The sequence below is a fragment of the Orcinus orca genome, chromosome 3, assembly GCF_937001465.1.
Source record: "Orcinus orca chromosome 3, mOrcOrc1.1, whole genome shotgun sequence".
In the NCBI taxonomy this organism is placed as follows: domain Eukaryota; kingdom Metazoa; phylum Chordata; class Mammalia; order Artiodactyla; family Delphinidae; genus Orcinus; species Orcinus orca.
In genome coordinates, this window is record NC_064561.1 from 146,856,090 (window position 1) to 146,880,662 (window position 24,573).

General features: G+C 35.9%; 1 protein-coding gene across 3 annotated transcripts in view; it reads right to left on the reverse strand.

The window, feature by feature from the left end:
* PARP8 (poly(ADP-ribose) polymerase family member 8) overlaps nucleotides 1-24,573 on the reverse strand; it is a 182,530-nt gene that overhangs the window by 71,317 nt on the left and 86,640 nt on the right. For all 3 annotated transcript variants that reach the window (XM_004265941.4, XM_049708408.1, XM_012531662.3), the window contains 5 exons: nucleotides 15,760-15,797; nucleotides 9,009-9,098; nucleotides 8,370-8,440; nucleotides 6,801-6,878; nucleotides 5,214-5,308 (listed from right to left, as the gene is read on the reverse strand). In XM_004265941.4, coding sequence (XP_004265989.1) covers nucleotides 5,214-5,308; nucleotides 6,801-6,878; nucleotides 8,370-8,440; nucleotides 9,009-9,098; nucleotides 15,760-15,797 — 372 coding nt within the window. The remainder of the gene's footprint in view (nucleotides 1-5,213; nucleotides 5,309-6,800; nucleotides 6,879-8,369; nucleotides 8,441-9,008; nucleotides 9,099-15,759; nucleotides 15,798-24,573) is intronic.

The window sequence follows — 24,573 nt, forward strand, 5'->3', positions numbered from 1 at the left end:
TGGAACTAATCAAGACAACATCCTCATTAATGATACCACATACATACTTACAATATATTAAATGTTAGACCATCTATGTTGGTCCTCCTTTCTCTATAAAACCACAGCTTATTTATTATACTGTTGTGATATTTTATAATACTATCTGATCAAAATTAGCAGGACTGTGCTGGTTATAAAAATATATTTTAGACAGATAGCCTTCCCTCATCAACTGTCAAGGAAATTATATGCGTACACACACATACATGAAACTCTATCACAAGTTCTTGGGAAATAAACCTCTATTGCTATTTAGTTATTTCTGCTTTCAACAATTAGTCAGTTATATTTGGAGAAGAAATATATTTTGTGAAGAAACATACACCTTCCTATGACATCTGAAACTCAACAGCTTGTGTGTCTATCTCTGCGTGCCTACTCAGTGTGTGTTTCATGCTCAGTGTGGGAGAGATGTTTGTGAATGGGCCAAGAAATATGCAAACTCAGTAGTTGGGAAGAAGTCTTGGCAGATTAAAGCATTTGCAAGACTGTATTCATGGTAGCTATAAATTTCTCTAAAGGACAACAGGGCTAAGAAGAATTTAAAAATTAGATCCAGATAAGAAAGGAAACCCATATAAAATAACAGTGTATAAGAGGTACAGTGTAAACACTTGCTACAACTCTGCCCTCCGTTTAAAAGTCCTTGGTTTTGCTTGAGGAAAGCACAGGCATTGGAAGAAGAGGTGACTGTCTGGGATCTCACATTGTGAAGCCTGCATCTAGATTTTATGCCAGTGGTTTTGAAAAATAGTCTCCTGTTTGTTTCTTTCTTCTGTGTGCCTCCTGCCATCACTTTCCCCTGGTTTTCAGTTCAGACTGCTTTTCCATGGGCTCCAGAGGCAGAAGCGGGAGAATCAGTATGCTGCAAAGGACATTACAAACATCCAACCCAAGATCTTTTGACGAATGACATACTTCAGTGTAGGTTAAGTTATGCCGTAGTAACAAACATCCTCAAAATCTCACTGGTTTAACACACAAAAAAAGGATTTATATCTCACTCACACTACCTGCTTACTATGGAATCAGAGGACTAGAAAGAATGCTATTCATTGTAGTCGCCAAGGGGCCCAGAGTGGTGGAGTACTGAAGATGTGGGAACTCACACACTAGCACTTCGGCTCACATTTCACTGGCCAACACTAGTTGTGTGTCCACTGCTGATATTATAAGAGGTAGGGACGGAACTTCCCTGGTGGTGGCGCAGTGGTTAAGAATCCTCCTGCCAATGCAGGGGACACGGGGTTGAGCCCTGGTCCAGGAAGATCCCACATGCTACGGAGCAACTAAGCCCGTGCAAAGCCACAGCTGCTGAGCTTGCGCTCTAGAGCCCGTGCGCCACAACTACTGAGCCTGCGTGCCACAACTACCAAAGTCCGCGCACCTAGAGCCCGTGCTCTGCAACAAAAGAAGCCACCGCAAGGAGAAGCCCGCACACCGCAATGAAGAGTAGTCCCTGCTCACCGCAAAAGCCCACGCACATCAATGAAGACCCAACGCAGTGAAAAAATAAATAAATAAATTTAAAAAAAAAAAGAGAGATGGGGAAATACAATCCTGCCATCTGCCAGAAGAGGAGAACCAGAGATTTGTTAAGTAGTCCTACTGGCCCACTACTAATGGAAATCCAGAGAAATTAAAGTGGTCCACCCTGATTTATGTGGCTTTTTCTTTCCTTTTCTTTCTCTCTCTTTCTCTTTCTCTCTCTTTCTCTCTCTCTCTCTCTCTCTCTCTCTCTCTCTCGTTCTCTCTCTCTCTCTCTTCTCCATGAGATATATGTTTGGGTGGTGAGCCTGAATACAGTGGTATAGCTTCCTCAAACCTTAAAAAAATCCTCTGCATGCCCTGTCCTCCAAAACATCAACTCCAAAATTACAATCATCCAACCACAAAAAGTGATCAAAATGAATAGTCAAAATCTTGCAATCTTCCAACCTACTTTAACATTAGCCACAATACAAAGATTAGAATATTACTCAGCTGCCTTCAGTTCTTTAAATGGATGATGGATGATCATAAAGCAAAGGATATTTTATTTGGGGTAAAAGTTTGAAACATCATCAGCAAATTATCAGAATCATTTCATTCCCAACCAAATGAGAATTCTGTGATTTGTAATTCCCTGTTTTCTAAAAATATTAATCTCAAATTGTTTTCAATAGCACTGATCATTTTTTAAATGAATACATGACTATAGGAGTAAATTTATAATAAAAACATAAAATAACCTCATTTTGTTGCATGATTCAAGATGAGACACACGCAGACTGATCAGGGGGTTAACCATGCTCCCCCAGAGACCTAACTCACTTCCTGCACAAGAGCCTGTGAATCAGAATTGTCATCAACGTTTCCAAGTACGGTTCAACCCAGCCAGAAGGCTGCTTTTGAATGATTTGGCCAGGTAAAGCTAAAATTACCTACTTAAGTAATAAATTTATCATCGGTCACTTTTTCTATAGCCTCCCTCAACCTACTAAAAGAGAGTTTTGCCTCAATTGAGGCAATCTCTGTTATTTTCTTCTCATAAAGAGAACTTAGATGTGGTTAGCTGCCTTTCTCATTAGATGTCACATTAAAAAAAATGACAGCAAATAGCATATTATGCATATTGAGGTACTTTTGCTCTTCAAACTCCATGAAGTCCTTATGAAACTCAATTAAGTAAAAGAACAGCTAATTAGAACAGTCTGTTTTCAATAGACTTAAAACTTTGCAAAGAAGGCGACTCCAAGATCTTAGGCCTAACTACTCCTTTCTCCCATATGTCCAAGCCACAGTATTTGAGACCAGACAGTAAATTCATTCTTATTTATTTTAAGTAAATCACACTAGTCCTGCTGTGATTTCCCTTTATATCATGAGGCCTCTGGGAGGTTATTTATTCTGGAAACATCCTCTGTAGTTAGAGGAAATCTAGAGCAGGCAAGAACATGGCTTGCATTCATTGAGAGTTAAACTGGACCAAAACTTGTAAGTGAAAGAGACAAGGGGAAAATAATCAAAACCATTTATGACTTTAGATACTTCACTTGAATGAAATTCCAGATATTTATCTAATTTCAACAGTCCATAAATTATCAATATTTTATTAATAATGGAAGATACTAATAGAAATTATAAGTATTTACCTTATGATAGTAATATACGAAATTATTAAATGCTTGCTGAAGAAACAAAAATATTCATATATATATACATATATATATGATATGATTGAGGCCTAGATAGCATGGAAATATATGTAAAAAACCTTTATAAAAGCAATCAATGTGTGGTAAAGTGATTCGCTAAACAAAAATACATATTTCAAATGAAAAGCAGCTGAATTCTATGTTGTATTGAATTAATCATATACAGACGTTTTTCTTTCATGGGGGAGAGGGTTAAACTATTGCGATTAAAGTTTTAAGCTTTCAACCAAAGTTTGACTAAAGTTAAAAAAATTAGTCATTGTTTTGGACAGTTTATTTATTTATTTATTTATTTAGGTCGAGCCACACAGCTTGTGGGATCTTAGTTCCCCTACCAGGGATCGAACCCAGGTTCTCGGCAGTGAGAGCACGGAGTCTTAACCACTGGACCGCCAGGGAATCCCTGGACAATGTATTGATAGTCCCTGTTGCCTTCTTCATTTATTCATTCTATAATACTTATGGAATCTCCATATTCCTTATCCTGGAGCCAGAGCATGGATCAATTGTGAAATGATCACAGCTAATTCGCCAAAACTTTGGAAATTGTAAAGATTTGCTTTTCCAAGTATAATCCCAATCACCCTCACTCAGTTGTAGCCTAATATCCCTCCATAAGCAGGAGGGAGAGGGTCCGGGTGTACGATCCCGGCTTATTTAGGCCACAGGTGGTTGTGAGTTTCTGCAGGTAAAATGAAACAGTTAGCAATTATAAATTACAGCTGTGTTATACTCCCTTAAGTATTCGTTTGCTCTCTCAAAATCTGCATATGTTCACTGAAAAGAATATAACCAGATAATACGAACATTTTTCACAGACGTTCCACTGAAAACAGTCAAGAAGCCCCCAGCTTATATTTCATATGTGCCCTGTGCTAGGCTAAGTACTGGAGTACAAGCAGGATTGAAAACCAAACCACCACAAAATAAGGCAAATAACAAAAAAGTGTGCTGCCCCAGCACTCACAGAATTCAGTCTAGAGGGGGAGAAGTAAACCCATAACAACAAGACATGAAGAGACTAATAAATGAGATTAAGAGCCAAATGTGATGGGAGTGCATACGGCAGAATAACCAGTCTGCATCAGAGATTCAAGGAAGGCTCAAAGAAAAGCTGACCTTTAGACTGGGGCTTGAATAAAGAGAGCAACCGGGTTTGAGAGGGAAGCACTGCTTGGGCAAATGGACAAAGTCAAGGGGAAATATAGCACGTTTCGAGAACAGAAACAATCCTGGTTTGGGTGGATGAGGCTGGAACTGAGGTCAGGCTGTGAGAGGAGTCTGGAGACTTGGAGACCACCCTTTAGGAAGATAACAAAAATCTGAAACATCAGATCTGACTCATGGAAGGAAACAAGTATGATGGCAGAAAAAGGTTTTTCTTAAATTAAGGAGAGAAAAGAAAGTCTAAATAGGGATGGTGGGGGTCTTCTGAATGATTAAAGTAATAGAAAATGGCCTGGAAATTTATCACCAAGTAATATATTAAGTAACTGCAACAAAAAAAAATAATTATCATTCAAACACACATTGCACAAACTTATGTCTTTTTTTCCTTTCTTTTCTTAGGGGCCAGATTACATATCACAATGTGATTTGGATACCAGTGGTTATGCATTATTGACTTTTATTGTTCACACAAATATGTCCTTAATTTATGATAACGACATGGGCTCAGCTGGCCAAATCTGTTACAGGAATTGATTATGATGCCACTCAAGACTGATATTTTATCAGACTAACTCTCCAAAAATAACTAATTTCTTTAATGAAATCAATGTAATCTTAAACCATGTGTACACACAAAAAAATCATAGCCATAAATATGCCATTTTGTGTAAGTAGAAACATAATAGACTCTCATATACTTTCAAATATAATTAAGCCCAAGGAAATTTCCACTTAACTCCAACAGAAAATTCCAGTGACTTTCCAAATAATTTTAAGTTGTATTCACCGAAGGTATTTATTTACCTGAGAGAAACTGCATGTGGCCCATATATCTCTCTCACTGCCGACAAATCAGCTTCGAGTTGGGGGTGCTTGTGCAGCTCCCCGTCATAGTTCACCTGATGAAAAGGGATAATTTAGAAATGACTTAGGGTAAAGAGAATCAAAAAAATCAAAATACAAACAATCTCTTGGACAGGTGACCCTGTAATTCTGCCATGGGCATTTTCTCTGTCGCCTTCATGAAAAAAGTATAGACAGTTCAGGGCTTCCCTGGGGCGCAGTGGTTGAGAGTCCGCCTGCCGATGCGGGGGACGCGGGCTCGTGCCCCGGTCCGGGAGGATTCCACGTGCCGCGGAGCGGCTGCGCCCGTGGGCCATGGCCGCTGAGCCTGCGCGTCCGGAGCCTGTTACTCCGCAGAGGGAGGGGCCGCAGCGGTGAGAGGCCCGCGTACCGCAAAAAAAAAAAAAGTATAGACAGTTCAGCAATATATTCACTAAAGTTCTTAGGTTCACATACATCTAGTATAATTTATTATGCTTAAAAAGTAATATTTGCCTACTTTGATACGAAGACAATGCCAATGTTAAAAGGAGTGAAGTGGCAGATAATCTGAAAAACTTCTAGACTGAAAAAAACATTTACTTCCCCCGTAAGAATTAGCAGTGTAAACAAAAATCGAAACTGGAAGAATTATTTTGCAGAATGTTAGAGTGTTATATTGGTTAAAGAATCATTAGGAAAAGTACCCCATTCCTAGTAAGGCATTCTGGAGAGAGGAAATCTAGTTTTATTTATGTCCGTCCATACCTCTACTGCCTTGCATACACTTGATTGACAGATTACTAATTTCTGATTCTGAATGAATAAATTGACTTGCATTCTTCACATAATAATAACTGGCTTTAAAGCATCTCTTTAACATATTACCTTTCCCTTAAACTATCCAAGTTACAAAGCATATTGGATCAAGAAGTTTACAGAAACAGAACAAGACAACTTATATAGCCATATCCTAAAATCAAATGCTCAGTTTAAAATTTTAACATTACTCTGGAAAAATATAATGAATTCTTTCATATATATGCATATGTGGCTACGCTATTTTCATATATATAAATTATGATGTTTCTTCACAAAAATTTTTCAACACTTTAGTATAGAAGGAAAAGGAAGATAATGAATATAAATAATGAGGATGCTCGATAATTAGGGCCCATCAGTTTTTATAAAGGTTAATCACCTTCTATTTAAAACTAACAATTCATGCTTTTATTAGTGTCACCATTTCAAAATATTGACTGAGCACAATATGCTTAATAAATGTAAAAGTTAAAAGCATAATAAGATGCTGTCTGCAAAACATCTGTAATGAAGTTAAGACAACTTCAATGTAAATAAATGATTACAGTCAAATAATTGCAAAAGTAACCTTAATTTCTGAAAATATATAGAAAATGAGCGACAGACAAATTATAGGAATTTCCTTGTTAGTTACAGAACCCTGAACAACACACAGGTCTTTTAGATGACAAGCACAGATTTCCATTAGAACGTGTATGGCTACTGCTACCTTTGAGAGTCGCTATTTGGAGGAGCTGGTGTGCTTACCTGTCCTCCATAATAAAATTCTTCAGAATCATTATCTCCTTCAGAATCTTCTTCCACCGTACTATTTTGTCTTGACTCCTTAAAATAATCGTAAGAAGGCAATTTTAATGGTCAAACTAGTTTTCCTCCTTCTGAAACTAAACTAACAAGTGCCCATAATAGGTAGGTCTTATGCATACCACATGGATTTTAAATAAAAGAATTGTTGGTGCAGTACAAACCAAAAACAAAAAGGTAGTAAGAGAATTTTGTGGGTGCATTAAGCTCTATGTACGTTTCACTGGTCTTGAGTTGTACAATTTAATATTTGATGTACATAAAAAGCTACATCAATCAATTACAATTTTGGGTTTGTTCTGATAAAACATCTGAGCAGCTCACACTGATTCAATTTTTTATTAAAAAATTCCTCAGCGTTATTTATCCCAGACTGTTCTCACTTCCACTGCCAACACCACATAATGGTATGAAAGAAAAGGCACTTTGAATCTAATAATATAAAACTCAAATTATGAAAATAAATACAAATCACATTATGAAGAGAACTTTGTAGAAATAATTTTAGATTTCAGATTTCAAAAGAATATTTAATTAAATATGCTTGAACTTGAAGTTTGAGTTTCTAATTAACTGAACCGTATCTGTTATGTGTCTAAAGTACAAACAACAAAAATTCATCTAAAGTAACTATTCCTATCCCTGACCCTTTTAAAATAATTAAGAGAAAGGTAGCTGCTTTTAGACACAGGAATCTATTAATTCAATGTTTTGTAATTATCCTTAAATTTCTAGATCTAATTTCAAATTACTAAGGCAAACAAAAAACCTAGAAAAGGGAATTTGGGTTTTATAAAATACAAACAGTTTTTGGTTTTAGCAGCAATAATGCTAAATCAGTGATTCTCAGTTTGGCTACTGAAGAGCACTATGAATGGTACAACACTGAGGGGAAGGCAGGGTTGCATTCAGTGCATAGTTTTAAAACCAAAGAATTGTCGGGTCCCACCACATTCATTTTGCTTGTTTAATGTCCCCGTATTTACTTACAGATTGAAGTAAATTTCTTGAAGGTGAGGAAAGGGGATAAGTTTGTTGTTGTTGTTTTAACACTGGCCAAAAATAATAAGACTATACCCAAGCTCTGTGCTCCTTTAGCTAGAAAGATCATCTTTTACAGATGAAATTTTAAGGGTCTGATCAAAACTATGTATACCACATACAGTTAATCTAAACATACAGTTTAGAATAACATACGGTTATTCTAAATATGTTACATAAGCACTCTTCAATCAACTACATTATTTGATGAAAACACAGAGAACAAGTTAGGTTTTGTATACACTTTATTTAGATTTAAACCAGATGTTCTTTCTATTACTTGAAAGGTAGCTAATTTTAGGCCACCATCTTTCCCATACATAAGTCCCTAAGCCAGGAGCGTGTACTTCATTCACTATATGCAATTTTAACCTAAATAATGATGATATTAACTACAAATACACAGTAAATTTCAAATATATCTATACTGTTTGAAGAAATATAATAAAACATAAAATGTAATTTACATACCTCCCCATTTTCCTTCTGTAATTTGGATTTTATGGATAAGCAACAGTTAATGTCATTTGTCTTTCTTAATTCTGAAAGTTATAATTAAAGAATCATTTTAGTTTTCAGTATACTATTTACCAAATATTTATAAGTTTCAGTATAAAAACACCCCATAGATGATTCTTTCTTTTGCAAGAGAAATTAAGGGATATTTTGAAATTATATTATGTTGGAGAATTATATTACATACAAACTATTCTGATTTTTCATTGCCCATAAAAATGTGCTCAAACTGAAGTGGCCACAGTACAAATTCCTTCAGTTCTCACTATATATTTCATGGGATCTACATTGCCTTCAGTATGTTTTTTAAATATTCAGTTTGTCTGGCAGTATCATTATGAATGAAAACATTTTCACAAAAGCAAATATCTGCATAAGGCATTTAAGTGGGACTTTTTAAAAGTACTAATTTATGCATTTTTAAAACTGTTGAAAAACAAATTAATGACTTTAAATAGAAAATCTGTATGGAAAACCAGATTTATAGATGCCACAGATAAATACTATATGGGTTAAAAGAAACCAAAAAACAAAGCTACCTATAATCAAGAAAATATTAACCTGGAATTTAAGAAAATAGTGTATTCCTATTACCTGTTGCTATTCGATGAAAAATGACTGGAATTGGCTCTGTAGTAACTAATACATCTTCATCATTTTCTGAACTTGACACATATGTATTATCTGCAAAAGAAATATAGACAACTAAAGGCATAGTAACTTGAAAAAGTACAACCTTTATTAAAAAAAATTAAGGTATAGCCACATCGCTTCCAACACTCATAAGGCACACACTACTGTTCTGATTAATCTCAGAAAAAAAATGAAGTGAATTGCAGGTTTATGTGCGAATTAATTGTAAATAGCTTCTTTAAAGATGTTTGCATCTCCTAGACAAATATGGACTTTGGATAGAGACTATCCAAACACATCTCTAACATCCCATGCAGTAATGGATCATTTGGACGCAACTGGTTGCCTCAACTCATTGAAGAGCATCCTTCCCAATATCGGTATCAAGTATATGGTAATACGACACACAACTGTTATTTTTTTTGCTCATTGATGGTTACAGGGCATCTGTGACACAGCTATTCAACAAATATTTACCAATTTTTAAATAATGGTCCTATAATACACTCATCAATGATGTATAAATATGTAAATATATATATATATATAAATAAAAGTCTAAAATAGACCTAACCAACAACAGAAGCCTGTATCAATTTCTGCTAGGAGAAATGAGTGTTCGGATGACTTACCGAACACATGATAAAAGATCTTGAGCCCAGTTTTCATAATATTGTGTCAGTACAATGAGAACATGATTTTTAACTGATAGATAGCTAAGTCATTACTTTATTTCCAAAGAAACATCTGTACTGTTTTTAGACCTTGAGTAGTGACAGTGATATGTATTCACAACGTAGCCACAAAAGACTCTCAAAGTCAAAGGCTTTAAGTTATTCAGGAATCTGAGAGGAGATGCGGGTGGATTAGACTTGAAACAAAACAGGTTTGCCCCATTATTTTGATTTGTTCTAATTACAAATTTTGCCTTATTTCCTTTTCAAGTAGCATCTAGGAGGGTGTGAGGATTTTTGTGTTTATCAGGTGAGACCCCGGATTAAGAAACAGATTTAATATAACTTTTTAATTACTGTCTCATCATATTAGGTGAGCCTTTGACTGCTTATCTGGGGTCAGTAAACTCATACCTTCAGGTGAGGATCAACAGCTGCTCTATTAAAACAGAGTTTTTAAATTTCTTAGCCCTCATTCAGAGGGTTCAGTCCATTTTTAAACCTCTTAAACCCTCATTCAGAGCCTTACTGATTCATTGTGCATAGTTCGGTTTTCCCTATGTACAATGGATTCCTTGATGCAAACTTGAGAAGAAAAAGCAATGGAAGCAATGCTGACCACCAACTCGAAGGAAAGATCCAGAAAGATCTGGACAGTGGACTCCATATCATGGAATATCTCAGTGTCATGGAATGAGGAGGATTGTACTAAAGCATCAAGAGGCAAATAAATGAGAACTTTCTGTTTAAGAAAACAGGGAAATGAGTAACTCAATTTAAAGGACCAAATGGCTCACACAAAGTGTTGACACTGGAAGGCAGTGAGGTGTGATTCAAGACAATATAACTTAGTAAATAATTGTTGCATAACACCGAAAGACAGGATTAGGCATTCGACATATCATTTTCTAAGAGATTTTCTACCAGTCTGTAGTTTGATTAGTATTTAAGCATTAGAACACTTTTAATTTCTGCTTTTGGCTTAATTTACCCAAACCAAAATGTTTTCAGTTTGCATGACAGTATCCATTAAATAACCATTATGATACAATAGGCCAGATCACAGAGGTGTATTCAAGTCAAGAACAGAAATGTAAGAGCAGACAAAGCACTTCAAATCTAGACTCTGCTACCAATTAGCTGTTGATCCCTTTAACTCTAAGCCACTGTCTGCTTGGTTATAAAATGAAGAGGTTTGCTGATGATCTTTGAGGAGCGTCCCAGCTGTCTGAATTGATTCTATGTTTTCTTTTGTTGTTGTTTAACTAATTATTTCTAAATCTTCCTCAACCTATTTTGATATCTGTAATAATACATTGTCTTTGTTTAGACATAGGAAAGTAGGACGCAAAAAGGATAAAGAATGCATTTAAGGTAACAGAATGAGCCAGTGACAGAACAGAATGCTTTCAAACTCAAATTCCTTCACGGGAAGAGTCTCCCACTTGAGTCTAAGGCTGGCAATTTCTTTTTCTGAAAGCTTCCGGGGACAATTAGGTTCTTTAACATGTATGTTTTGTAGAGAACCTGTAGATTCTTGTTAAAGGCTGTTAACAGTATGAATATTTTCTCTTCCCTTCCCTACCAGACTATGCAAGCATTACTGGAACTTCTGTGGACAAGGGAGAGGTGAGTAGAGAGCTACGGAAACGCATCTCTTAAATTACTGCTTTTATTCTATTTCTAATTTAAGCCAGCATTCCATTATTCATTACTATGTAACTTAATAGAAATAATTATAAATAATAACTATACTGGTTTTATAATACAATCTGCATATTTCCCCTACATATGATATTCATGTCAACCACCAAGCCAATCAATTATTATCCCTATTTTAAAGATGAGGAAACCAAGGCTCAGAAAAATTAATTCACCCAAATTATTTAAGTAACTAAAGTAATTACACATAGCGTAGTAAGTGGTAAAACTGTCTGAATCCAAACATCAGTGCTTTGCTATGTTTTTTTATATCAGAATATTGTCACTCAACAATTGCAGTATCTTGTAAAACATGTAAGAGAAATGAGAGAATTCATACCCTCCAGTAGGTAAGCCTCCCAACTAAAGGTGGTAACTGATGAGAAAGAATTCTGCTGGTCACAACAGAGTCAATTATCTGTGATTTGTAATATACTTACCTTTAAAAAACAGAAAATTGTCTACAGTAGAAACTCCACAGGTAAACTAGAAGGCTGCTTTATTTCTTTATTTTATTTGAATAGCCAATACATCTTTAGTATTTCATTTATATACATTATTATATGTACCTAAAACTGAAGACCCTCTCAATTTTAATTTTCACAAAAACAAACTATGAAATGAGTTCCAATAGATGGCACAGGTAACTTAATAGATTAAAACTATAAAATGGCAAATCTGCTAAGGAATAAATAGGACGGCATAATCCTGAATTTGGAGGATTATGCTCATACATGTTCATAGGGCAAAAAACATTCCATACTGTATTTTCAAACTTAGATGATGAGATAAGCACTGAACCATATTATCTAGAAAAAGTAGGAAAAAAATCCTAAGGAACATTAGCAGAAGGAATTAATAAAAGTACTATCAAGATTACTGCATTTAGAAATTAAAAGCAACATAAAAGAGAGCATTTGTTTGAAATAATTTTTAAAATAGACAAACTTTTTGGAAGAAAAAGCAAGGGGAGAAAAAGACAAGAATAAATATAAAATAACAGAAATGAGAAAGGAGAAATAACCACAGAGATGCAGAAGATTTTTAGACTTACAGACTGAATACTATTAAAAACACTTTTTGCTGAAAAATTTGGACATTCCTCCAACATAGTGGGCTTTCAAGAAGAACACATGTTAAAAAATGACTAAGAAATAGAAACAAAGAACAGATTCATCAATCATGGCAGAAATATATGACAACTGCTCTAGAACCAACCCTAAAAAGATACCAGGCTCAGGGCTTCCCTGGTGGCGCAGTGGTTGAGAGTCTGCCTGCCGATGCAGGGGACATGGGTTTGTGCCCCGGTCCGGGAAGATCCCACATGCCGCGGAGCAGCTGGGCCCATGAGCCATGGCCGCTGAGCCTGTGCGTCCGGAGCCTGTGCTCCGCAACGGGAGAGGCCACAACAGTGAGAGGCCCGCGTACCACAAAAAAAAAAAAAAAAGAAAAAAGATACAGGCTCAGATAGATTTGCTAGCAAGTTCTATCAAATGCCAAAGAACAGTTTAATTCCGTCATCAATTTGAAGTATTTAATAACAGAGTACATGACAAAATACACGTAGTTCTTATAGAGCAGCCTTAAGATATCTGCTAATATATCTTGTCACCTTCTATTCAAAGAAGAAAACATACCCGATACCTCATTAGATGCCAAACAAGAATAAAGACTTAATACTCATTCTCAAAAAAAAAAAAGCTTAGTAAATGAGAAAAGCAATGATACTTGCTCTTCTGAAAGCGACTAGAAGCAAGCTCACTAATTTTGAGAAAAGGAACAAAGCTGCCAATTTTCCTATCTATTATTAAAAGTCATTCTGGAAGTTCTAGCCAGTACAAGAGGAGAAAAAAATACAGGTATGAATACTGGAAAGGAAGAGCAAACATATAATTTTTATATAATACTGTCTATATGAGAAATCAAGTGTATTAACTGAACTCCTAGTACAAATAACTATGGATTAAAATTTAATAATGGGGAAAATATTATCATAGCAATATTCACTTTGAAGAAAGCTCCATGAAAATACTACTACTACTTCTTCTGCAGAAGTGAGAGGAATCAGAACTGAATTATAGACTTGGTTACCACCAAACTACACATCCTTGGGGAATAGTTAACTTCCCTCAGCACATTTCTTCAAGTATAAAATGTCATGATAGCACTTGTCCTGTCTATACACAAACTGGTATTTAGAATCCATTCAATCATGCATAAGAAAATACGTGGCATCAACGAATTCAAAATTCTCTCCCCAAATGCACTAATCTCTCTCTCCATCTCTGTGTTTTATTTACACTTCTTTTTTATAAATTAAATTATATTGCCAATTCACTATGAACTTGCTTCGTGATGTAAACTCAATTTTAAAAAGCACCAATGATAACCAATACTTTATGTTTTAATTTCAATTTTTGTATACTGTAGTTCCAGTGGGGCTCCCGTGTGGCGAGAGAAACCAGAGTAATACTTCTTGACCACAAGAGGGAGCTAAACATTTGGTTCACTTGGTTTATTAAAGGCATCTACCATATTTCTTGCGCTACAGAATAATTCACTTACTGTCTTCAGGGGGCTTTTCATTTGTGGCATTATTTCTATCACCCTGACTTAAATGTCCTGCATCTCCCTTGGCTGACATCTCTAGGAGCTGCCTCAGATGAGAAGCATAAAAATCATAATATTTACAATAAATAGTGGGGCTTTTATTTTCCTAATACATTTAAGCAAAATTCAAAACATCAAAAACATACTATATCATAATAAGGGAGAGGGCTGATTGCAAAACCAGCTAAGAAATTTTTTTTCTTTATACATTTCATGTCTTGGTTCTTCCAATAATATCTGCCTAGAATACTTTTTATACTATTAAAAATAGGCATATTTTTAATAATGAATAACTCTCCTTGTAAAATTGCACAATAGTTTTATAGAATGCTATGCTTAAGACATATGGAGATCATAGCAAAACAATTGTAAGGGAACTTATGATATGTGAAAATTATTTTAAAATGTAACATTTGATCTTACAAAAAGGTTAAATGCATAATGCAAATTGCCACTGGAAATACTTGCTTAAAGGCTAAAAAAATATTTTACAATATCCTCATACCACATTATTAACTAATTATTTTTTAAAAAATACTCAAAGTATACGTAATCAAAGTTACTTATAGCAATCTACTCATTTTATACAGAAAATTATGGTCCCAATCATGCACAGTAAGTGAATAAAATGGCTAGATTTGAATAGGAATTGGAATTGTGGTTTCAATTTATGACAGATCAGAACAGTTAGCTTGGTAACCATCAGATTTTATTAAGTAAGAATGCTGGAGTAAAAAATATATATATGAAACACAGGCAGTTAAAATTTGCTAATCTTTGCCACAGAATATGATAAAAAATAGATTCTTGCATTATACTTTTTTCTTTGGGGTAAACTAATCAAGTCATATTTGATCTACACTAAGTCTACAGTGCTCGTGCTCTTACTCAAGATAAAATTACAGACATCATGAGTGAGAAAAACACTAAAGATAAAGTCCAAATTATCATGACTTAAATACTGGCATACACATCCTGGGCTCTGGTGAGATTACAGTGAGTCTAGAAAGTAAGACTGAACATGGCCTAGAAGAAAGATACTGGTTTGATCAATAGAAAAATAGATCTGTAGTGACCTTATATTCAGTTTTCTATGGACAAATGTGTGTGGATCTAGTAATCTATTTCAGGACACACAGTGAGGACAGCTGTGCATATGCAAGAAGCCTAGTACAGTCTAGCAGTATGGTCCACGGGCTCTGGACTATTGGGTTCAAATTGCAGTTCCTCCTCTTACTAGTAGTGTCATCATTCATCTGTAAAATGAGGATATTATAGTAACAACCTCAGAGGGTTGTTGTGAGATGTGTTCAACTGTATATAAATTTAGAGAAATTAAGAAAGGCCTATTATTTTCAAATATTACTATTATTTTTAGCTACTATTTTAGCTGTTACTCCTACCCATTATTTTTAGAGTATGAAAGCCAACAACTAAACCAGTTTAGAGAATCTTCATTTTAATTGTAATGAGGTAAATATACAGGATGAAGCTATCATATTGACTCAAGGAAAGTAGTTTCACGGGAGAACTATTTTGATTCTGTACTGTGTCTCAGGGTGAGACATGTAACTCACAGGCAATCAACAGAATTCTTTTATATTGTCTTTCCCTGACAACCCTTCACCCCTAGATATATTTATATATATTTTACATCTCCAGAAGAAAAAACTATTCAAAGAATCATGGCATGAATATTTGTAATAAAAAGAAAAAGAAAAACATACCTGGGTAATCTTCAGATACATGTACTGAATAGGATACACTGTTAAAACAGGGAAAAAAAAGAGAGAGAGAGAGAAAAGAAAGGCTCAAGTTACTGCTAAGGCAAACATGCTTTTACACAATGAAAACCAACCCCGTGTTACCCATTACTTTATATAGATAAAAGTATAGATACCAAAATGGATTAGAAAACGTCTTTGATATTTGACACAGGAAACTTACAGATTTTTAAGATATATGACATATATATAATATATATCTTTTGTGATACTTTTTTTAGTATAGCTAGGTCTTTTATCTCAGCAACATCTAACATTCTGTAATTTATGATCATGTGCATTGTTTGCTCAGGTTTTATCAAATCATCTTTTCTTACCAAAAAGAGAAGTATTTCTCCTGTTTAGTATGGCACTCAAGAATTTAAACATTTATAAATTTAAACATTTATTTTTAATATCGCTTCCTCACAACAGGCTGTGCTTTTGAAACACTTCCTTTTCTTCAAAGAACTAACAAAATTATGACAGTGTAACTAATAGCTATTCATCAGCCGATCTTTCATCATTACTATATATAATAAATAAACTACCTCCTGTTCTCAGAAGGATTGAGTTGTTTCAAAAATCATTTTTAGCAACTCCTTTTTCAGTTAACTCCACTGTCTCTATGTACCTATCTCATATGACATATGGGGATTTGTCACACTTTGTTTACTCTCCTCTCTGTGTCAAGTAGATTGCAAGTCTCCTGAGGTTACGGTCCATGTCTATTTGTATTTTCAGCACAATTACCTATGGTAAACACATGAGCATGACGCACAGCACATATTCAATCTTAGCTTTTTGGATGGGTCAGTGGAGCTGCCACCTGTCACAGAGAAGTCAAACTTGAGTTCGAGTTCAGCCAAAATAACTGCCCGTTAAGACCAAAAAAATATCAATTCTCTTTGAAGAAACGTACAGAATACAGAGCCTATGTAACGTATCATTCACAAAGTGAAAACAGTCCAAATTACTTGACGTGAACAAACAGGAACCTTGAACCAACATTCGAGAGAAAATTTAACCCAAGTGTTGGGATTAGCCCTCAATGATGTTAAAACAGTTAATAAGTATGGTTAAGGATGTAAAGGAAAATCCAATCTCAAGAAGAAACAAACAAACACAAAGACATCATCAGGGTCTTGTGGGACACTAGCAAAACAGCAAATATTTTATATAATTAGAGTTTTAGAAGGTGAAAAGAGAGAGAATAATGCAGGGGAAAAAAAGCTGAAAATCTCCTAATTTGGGTGAACGACATAGATGTATAGATTGAAGAAGCTCAGAAAATCCCAAACGGGATAAGTGCAAAGAAAATTAATTCTAGGTACACATAGTCAAACTGCTGAAAACCAAATATAAAGAAAAAAAATTTAAAGAAGAGAAAAAAATGGCACATTACATATAGGGAAACAAGAATCAGTGTTAAGTTTTCATAAGAAACTATGGAGGACACAGGACAGTTGAACAGTAAAGAGGTGGGGCGGGAGGGGAACAGGTGGGTAAACAAACAACTATGAAACCAGAATTCTTTATCCAAGCTATATATCTGTCAAGAATGAAGGCAAATAAAGAAGCTTTCAGACACGAGGAAATTGTGGAAACATGTCCCAGCAGACCTAAAGTACAAGGAATCCCAAAAGAAGTTCTTCAAGCTGAATGATATCAGAAATTCAAATACCCAGAAGGAATGAAGAGCACCAAAAATTGTAAACATAAAAGACTATTTTTCTCCTAATGTTTTTAAAATATACATAGCTGTTTAAAGTAAAAATTCTAACACTTCATAGTGTGATTTATAACATATGTAAATGTAGTACACATGACAATTACAGCATAATGTCAGGGAGGGGTTAAACGGTCACATACAGTTTCAAGGTCCTTAATCTTATGGGAAATGGTATAATATTAACCCTAAATAATAACTCTAAGAAAACTTCGAATATATATTGTAATTCCTAAAGCAAGCACAAAATAAGATTAAAAACAATAATAAATTAAATGGAATTCTAAAAGCCTTTTGGAACCTTTAATCCAAAAGAAAGCAGGAACAGAGGAACAAAAAACAAGGGACAAATAGAAAACAAAATAATAAATGGTGCCTGAATCCTACCATAGCAAGAATTGCCTTAAATGCTAATGGACTAATAAACACATTGAATAAAAGGCAAAGGTGGACAGATGGATTAAAAAAAGCTAGATCCAACTCTATGCTGTCTTTAAGAGATCCACATTAAATAAAAAGACACAGGTAGTTTGAAAATTTTTAAATGGAAAAGATATACCATGCAAAGGTAAGCATAAGAAGACTGAAGTGTTTAACAAAGACCTCAAGACAAAGATACAAAGAGATCATTCATAATATAAACGGGTCAATTCATCAGGATGAAGGCACAATAATCATGAATGTGCATGTACCTAACAACACAGCTTCAAAAACCATGAGACAAAACCTGACAGAATTAAAGAGAATAACAGACAACTCCACAGTCGTAGTATGAGAAACTGACAGAACCAACTCCCCCCCAAAAAAAACTCATTAAAGACACATGATCTAAACTAGATTTTCACTGAAAACTACAACCACAGAAGATATTCAAAAGAATATCTTTTTCTTTTCAGGTACACATGGATGCAATATTCACCAAGATAAATCATATACTGGTCTGTAAAACTAGTCTTAATAAATTTGAATGGATGGATGATCAGGGTTCAGTAGTTTATATCCTGGGTTTCCTGGCTCATCTTGTCCTATGACACTAAGTCGTAAGTCCTCAAGAAGCCTTTTAGAATTTGTGACTGGGCTTTGTGACTGTGGCCACAGGCGATGCAACCCTCCCAGGCAAGCCCAAGTCTCCAGACTCCACCCGCCAAATCCCTGGCATGTTGCTTAGTCCTTGGAAAGAGATTAGGCAGAGACAAGAAAGACTAAATAAAGAAAAGAGTAGGAAAGAAAGATGGTTAGTAATGAGACCAAGTACTGATATACTGTTCTTTCATAAAGCATATTTAATTGCTCAATTAATTCAAGAAGCATTTCTTGGTAACCTGGTAGAAGCCAAACACTGTGTTAATGCCAAATAAGATTTAGGTAGGAAAAAAATCAGGAGATAACTGAACGATTAATTCAGAGGGAAGCAAAGAATATGAAACATAATGAATATGCTAGACAAAAGAACTTGAATATTTTAAAGCACAACAGTCCTTTCTTTCTTAATAATTATAGATTCACACGAAGTTACACGGACAGTGCAGAGAGGTCTCATGGATCTTCACCAAGTTTCCCCCACTGATTATATCTTCTCTTCCTACAGCACAACATCAAAAGCAGGAAATCAACATTAGTGTAAAATCTGGGTGCAGTTCTATCTATGTCATTTGTTCACATTTGCTTCGTGTGCCTATCACTCGGAGAGTGATACAGAAATCCAGATACAGAACTATCTGATCCAGATACAGAACTATCTGATCACTTGGAGAGTTCCCTCATGCTGCCGTCTTCAGGGTCAAGGCTGTCTCCCTTCACCCCAGCATTCCTAAACCCAGGCAGCCACTAATTAATTCTCCACCTCTGTAATTCTGTCATTTCAAGAGTATTATATAAGTGAAATCAGACTGTGAAGCATAATAGAAGTTTAAGACAAAATAAGTGTCTTGAAAAAATTACTGTGATTGGAAACATTTAGGATAGACTGAAGAGGAGAGACATTGAATTAAGTAATAAAATAATGAGCAAATATCAGTGAGGAGGTGCCTATTGGAAAGGAGAAGGAAGAACAAATGGCAGATGTTGAACCCCAGCCAAGAGCCCAGCTTTGGGCCCTGAATCAAATGCCAAAACTTAGAAGATAAAATAACCAGGCCAGTGGAGCCTCAGACAAACTGGGGGAAATATACACCATGATCCCATGTGAATTTCTTTTCCCACAATTCATTCCCTTCTACAATGGAACTGTACTTGCAGAAATGAAATCACTGATGATCAAGGCAACCCTTTATCTGGCAGTACTATGTGACAGAACCTGGAACCTTGCCAGAGATTATACTCAGTACTAAATTCGGTTAATTCTCAATAGCTTACCATCTCAACCAACAGCACTTGGTTTCATTTTTCATCCGAATCAATGTTTAAATCCAAAGTGAAGCCTTAATACATTCCCATGTCTAACTCCAATTAGGAAGACTGCTGTGATTAGGGCCAAACAAACAGGATCAAGTTCCAGCTTTGAGCTGGGTGGCATAAGAAAAGTCATTTTCTATACACTCAGCTTCCATCCCTTTTCAGTAAAATGGGGGAATCCAGACCTACCTTACAAGCCTGCTGTGATGATTTAATGGCTTAACAGCTGTAAAGTCCCCAGGACAACGCCAGACACACAGCGGCAGGTGCCAAGTAATTTTAGTCAGCTTCCAGTACAAGCAACGAAAATTTACAGAAGTGAAATTTTACATGAATGAATGTTCTCTGGGGAACTCGATTTGCTCAAAATCACAATATATTACATTTTTCAGAGACCAAAGCTAACATGGATGATTTTATTTTATGATTGTATTATCCTCATGATATTAAGAGACATTCCCATGTTCATGATCACACCTAATTTTTCAAATACAAAATAGAAAACAAAAGCCCTACAAAGTAATGCATCAGCCCCTGTGATATATAGCATCTTCTTGGTGTACACCAGAAGGAATATCACCAGAGCTGTAAAATCCAAATCAGTTTCACTAACAGAGTCCTTAGGGAAACAATCTAGTATCAATAGAAGCAGACATGCATGATTAAACTAAAGGACCTAAAAGGTAGGACCAAAAACAGAGCAAAGGACCAAGCTTAAATAGATAGGAGAGTAAGGGTAGCATATGCTGTGCATAATAAATACTAAAGCAGGCAAAAATACTGAGAAGTCAAAGTGAAAGAGGGTGAACATGAGAAGGACGAAAAACCTGGAGCAAACTCTAACATTCTGATTAAAAAACAAAAATGCCTTCAGATATTTGGAATTCGCTAAATTACAATTACATTGAGGTGCTTTGCCAGAGAAATTAAGGTCCGTCTATGTGTGTTTGGCATATACTGTATGCACCGCACAGTACTAGGTTCTTAATATCACAAGTTTAAAACTAGAATCTGTAAGTTATTTCATAACCTCAATAACTTTTTAGATAAAATGGTTGCTTCCACCTCTTATTCCTCTGAAAGCATCTATCCCAGTTAAAGATACCTCCCGATAGCCAAGAGCCTCTGGAGAAGTTCCTGGGAGAGCCCTTAGATGTTCAGTATCTGCCTAATCTTGTGTTTGTTTATATATTTTTTTAAAATCATGCATAAGGTCATTAAAATCATTCATAAGGTCATTCTTGTAGCAATTCACCATCTGCTCCATTACCATCCTCTTCCTTTTGAAATGTCTGCAGAGAGCTGAAAGTAGATAGAGTTTAGATCTAGTTCTCAAGCTCACAGATCTAAGGAAATTCTTTAAGAACAGGAAGGAGCTAAAGGAAGATGGCAGTTTTAACACAACAGAGAAGGGAACTCAGACTTGAAAGAGTTTTAGACCAAGAACACCTGTCAGTGGTACTGAATTCAATATCTGTATTCTACAAGTGGGCCCCCAAATGCTGTGACTTTCTGCCATCTCTAACTCAAAACTCCCAGATCCTGAACTCATACTTCACCCAGGGGCTTTGACAGAGCAAGAAAAAAACAGTATTTTATTGAGTAATACCTTTTACCTTATCCTCTAAAATCTAAAGCAATTTCTTCGATAAACCAAATCTTTTCCTATCTTTTCTCTCCCAGTTAGATCACTTTTAGAATTTACATGACAGAAAGCAAAATGCAGAAACTAACACAAAATTGCAGGTAATGGCAAGCAGTCCTCCACCCTCCTTGCATCCAGAAAGAAGGAAATGTCTGTCTTTTTATCTAAGACTAATATCATCTCGATTTATAGATCCCATAAACCCACACTCCATTTGGTACCTTTTTCTATTAATTTAATCTAACAATGCCACCATTTGAAATTAATCAAAAATGTGCTATTATGCAAATGAGAAAAGATTTGTCCACAAAGATATTAATGGTAGCACTATTTAAAATGAAAAAGTACCCCCCAAAACCAAGAGTGCCAATAACAGGATTATACAAACTATTATATACACACAATGTGATGCTAGGCAACTGTGAAAAAGTAATGGTGTAAAATAATACGTAATGAAAGAGATAACTGGGCTTCTCTGCTGGCGCAGTGGTTAAGAATCCTCCTGCCAATGCAGGGGACACGGGTTCGAGCTCTGGTCCGGGAAGATCCCACATGCTTCGGAGCAACTAAGTCCGTGTGCCACAACTACTGAGCCTGCACTCTAGAGCCCGCAAGCCACAACTACTGAGCCCACGTGCCACAACTACTGAAGCCCGCGCACCTAGCGCTTGTGCTCCGCAACAAGGGAATCCACCGCAAGGAGAAGCCTGTGCACCACAACGAAGAGTAGCCCCCGCTCGCCGCAACTAGAGAAAGCCCACGGGCAGCAACAAAGACCCAACACAGCCAAAAATAAATAAATAAATAAAATAAATTTATAAAAAAAAAGAAAGAGGTAAGTGTTTCTAATACAATAAGGTACATACAAAAATGTAGACTGCTGTAACATTTTCATTTAAAATGTGTAAATGCATATCTACTACAAACATATACAGATAGAAACATGGCTTGAAAAATAATGACAAACTTCAACAGTTGCTATCTTTTGGTTATTGGATGAAAGGGAACTCTATTCTTTGTTTATATCAGTATTGTTTCAATCCTTATAATAAATGTGAACTGTGTAAAAAGTAAAAAAGCTAGTAATGTTTAAGCTCTCCCTTTACCTTGTAGCCTTTTTTATCACCATACTTTTCTTCTGAAAGTTAAGTTTTTACAAAGAATAATCTCACCTGTTCTCACTAGCCACGCACTTTACACGCACATTACAATCCGGCTTCCACGCCTAGTACTACTACTCCCGCAAAATTCTGCTTCTTCAGGTCACCACTGACCTTTTTTATTTTTCTAGTTCCTTTCTTACACAAGTTCTCAGATGCATTTAATAAAAACGAAGACGTCATGAAACCCTCCTTCCTTGGTTCCTGAACTCCCCCTCTCCCAGGGTCCCGCTTGCTTTTGATGTCTTCTTAATCTCTTTCAATATTTCACGTTTCATGTTGTTTTCATATTTCCATGCTTTCCAGCCATGCTGACTGCTCTGTTTTTTCACATGAGTAATCTCAACTATATCCATAAGTGTCTCCAACCAGCTATAAGCAGAGGACTCAAAAATTCCCTATCTCTAAATCAAGCAGGCAGCTTCTTCTTTTTCCTCACATTTCCCATAGGATATTCTGAAAGGATATTAAACCCAACACATACAAAACAAAACTCATAGCCTTCTTTACGTTAATTTTCAACTCAGCAAATTAAATACCAAGAAACTTGGTAAAAATAAGAGCAGCGGCTGCTCTTAGGAGCTAGGGATCAACTTACCACTTGACCACTCAGGGCACAAGCCCCTTGGCCACTTGCTAGAGCAGGGAAATTCTGATATAGTAGATCTGAAGTGGAACCTGGGAGTGTGCATCTCTAAAAAGCACCCCAAGCGATACTGATGAAGGTAAGCTCTGGATCTTGTTTTCAAAAACATATAAATACTGATCCCGTGGAATAAAATTCTAACTCTTTAGCATGTCTCCCAAGGCTCTTCACGATCTGACCTTTAAGCACCTGACCAGCCAAAACCCTGATAAATACCCACAGACCTTAACTTCCAACCATTTCAGGTTCTACCATTCCCGAAACAGGTCAGCTTTTTCACACAAAGGAACGTGGTGGCGTCAGACTGTTGGGCTTTGAAGCTGGCTCTGCCATTATTAACTGTGTGACCGAGGGCTAGATAACTAACTGTTCTCTGCCTCAGTTTCCTCATCTGTAGTCCCTATCTTTTGGGGTTGTTGTTAGGAGTAAACAAGTGAATACAGGTAAAGCACTGAGAAGAAAAAACTGACACCAAAGTAGTCAATAAACATTAGCTGCTTCACTAATAATATTATTAATTGACTATTACTTCTGCACGTAGACTTACTTTCCTAGAACACACGCCCCTCCACCCTCAAGATTCAGTTTGAAGAACAACTTCCCATGAAACTTCAATAACCCAGGTAGACTTGGGTTTTCTTTCCTTCATGTCCCACTTCACCTTGACCTTAACTGTCCTTAGACTGAAGGTACAGACCAAACATTTTCATCTTCAAATTCCCAGGGCTCTGACAGAGTAACTTATCAATAAAATAATTTCTGAATAAATGAACAGATCATATATTTTTCCTAAATTATCTGAAGATATACCATGACAGTCCTGGACAGAATACCTACCAAGTAGTAGGCAAGTGCTCAAATATTTGATAAAAATCAGCAAATGCAAGTACCCAGCAGTTCTCCCTGTGGGTACACACCACTGTTCACGTGAGTGTCAGGCCCTTTCATCACATTCTCTTCACAGGTTTTTCATGATATACAGAAGTAGAAGTGGTTCTGAACACCCAGGTCATGTGTGTTCTCTGTCTTTTTCATTTTCAAATCAACATAATGAGGATGATACTTGAATTACTACCAGACCTGATAGCATGAGCTGAAATTCAACGACACGATATAGAGGAAGATCTCTGAGATGCTCTAAAAAATGGAAGCACCAGTTATTTTCACAAAAAATAGACATGTTAGCATTTCAAACTGATCAGTA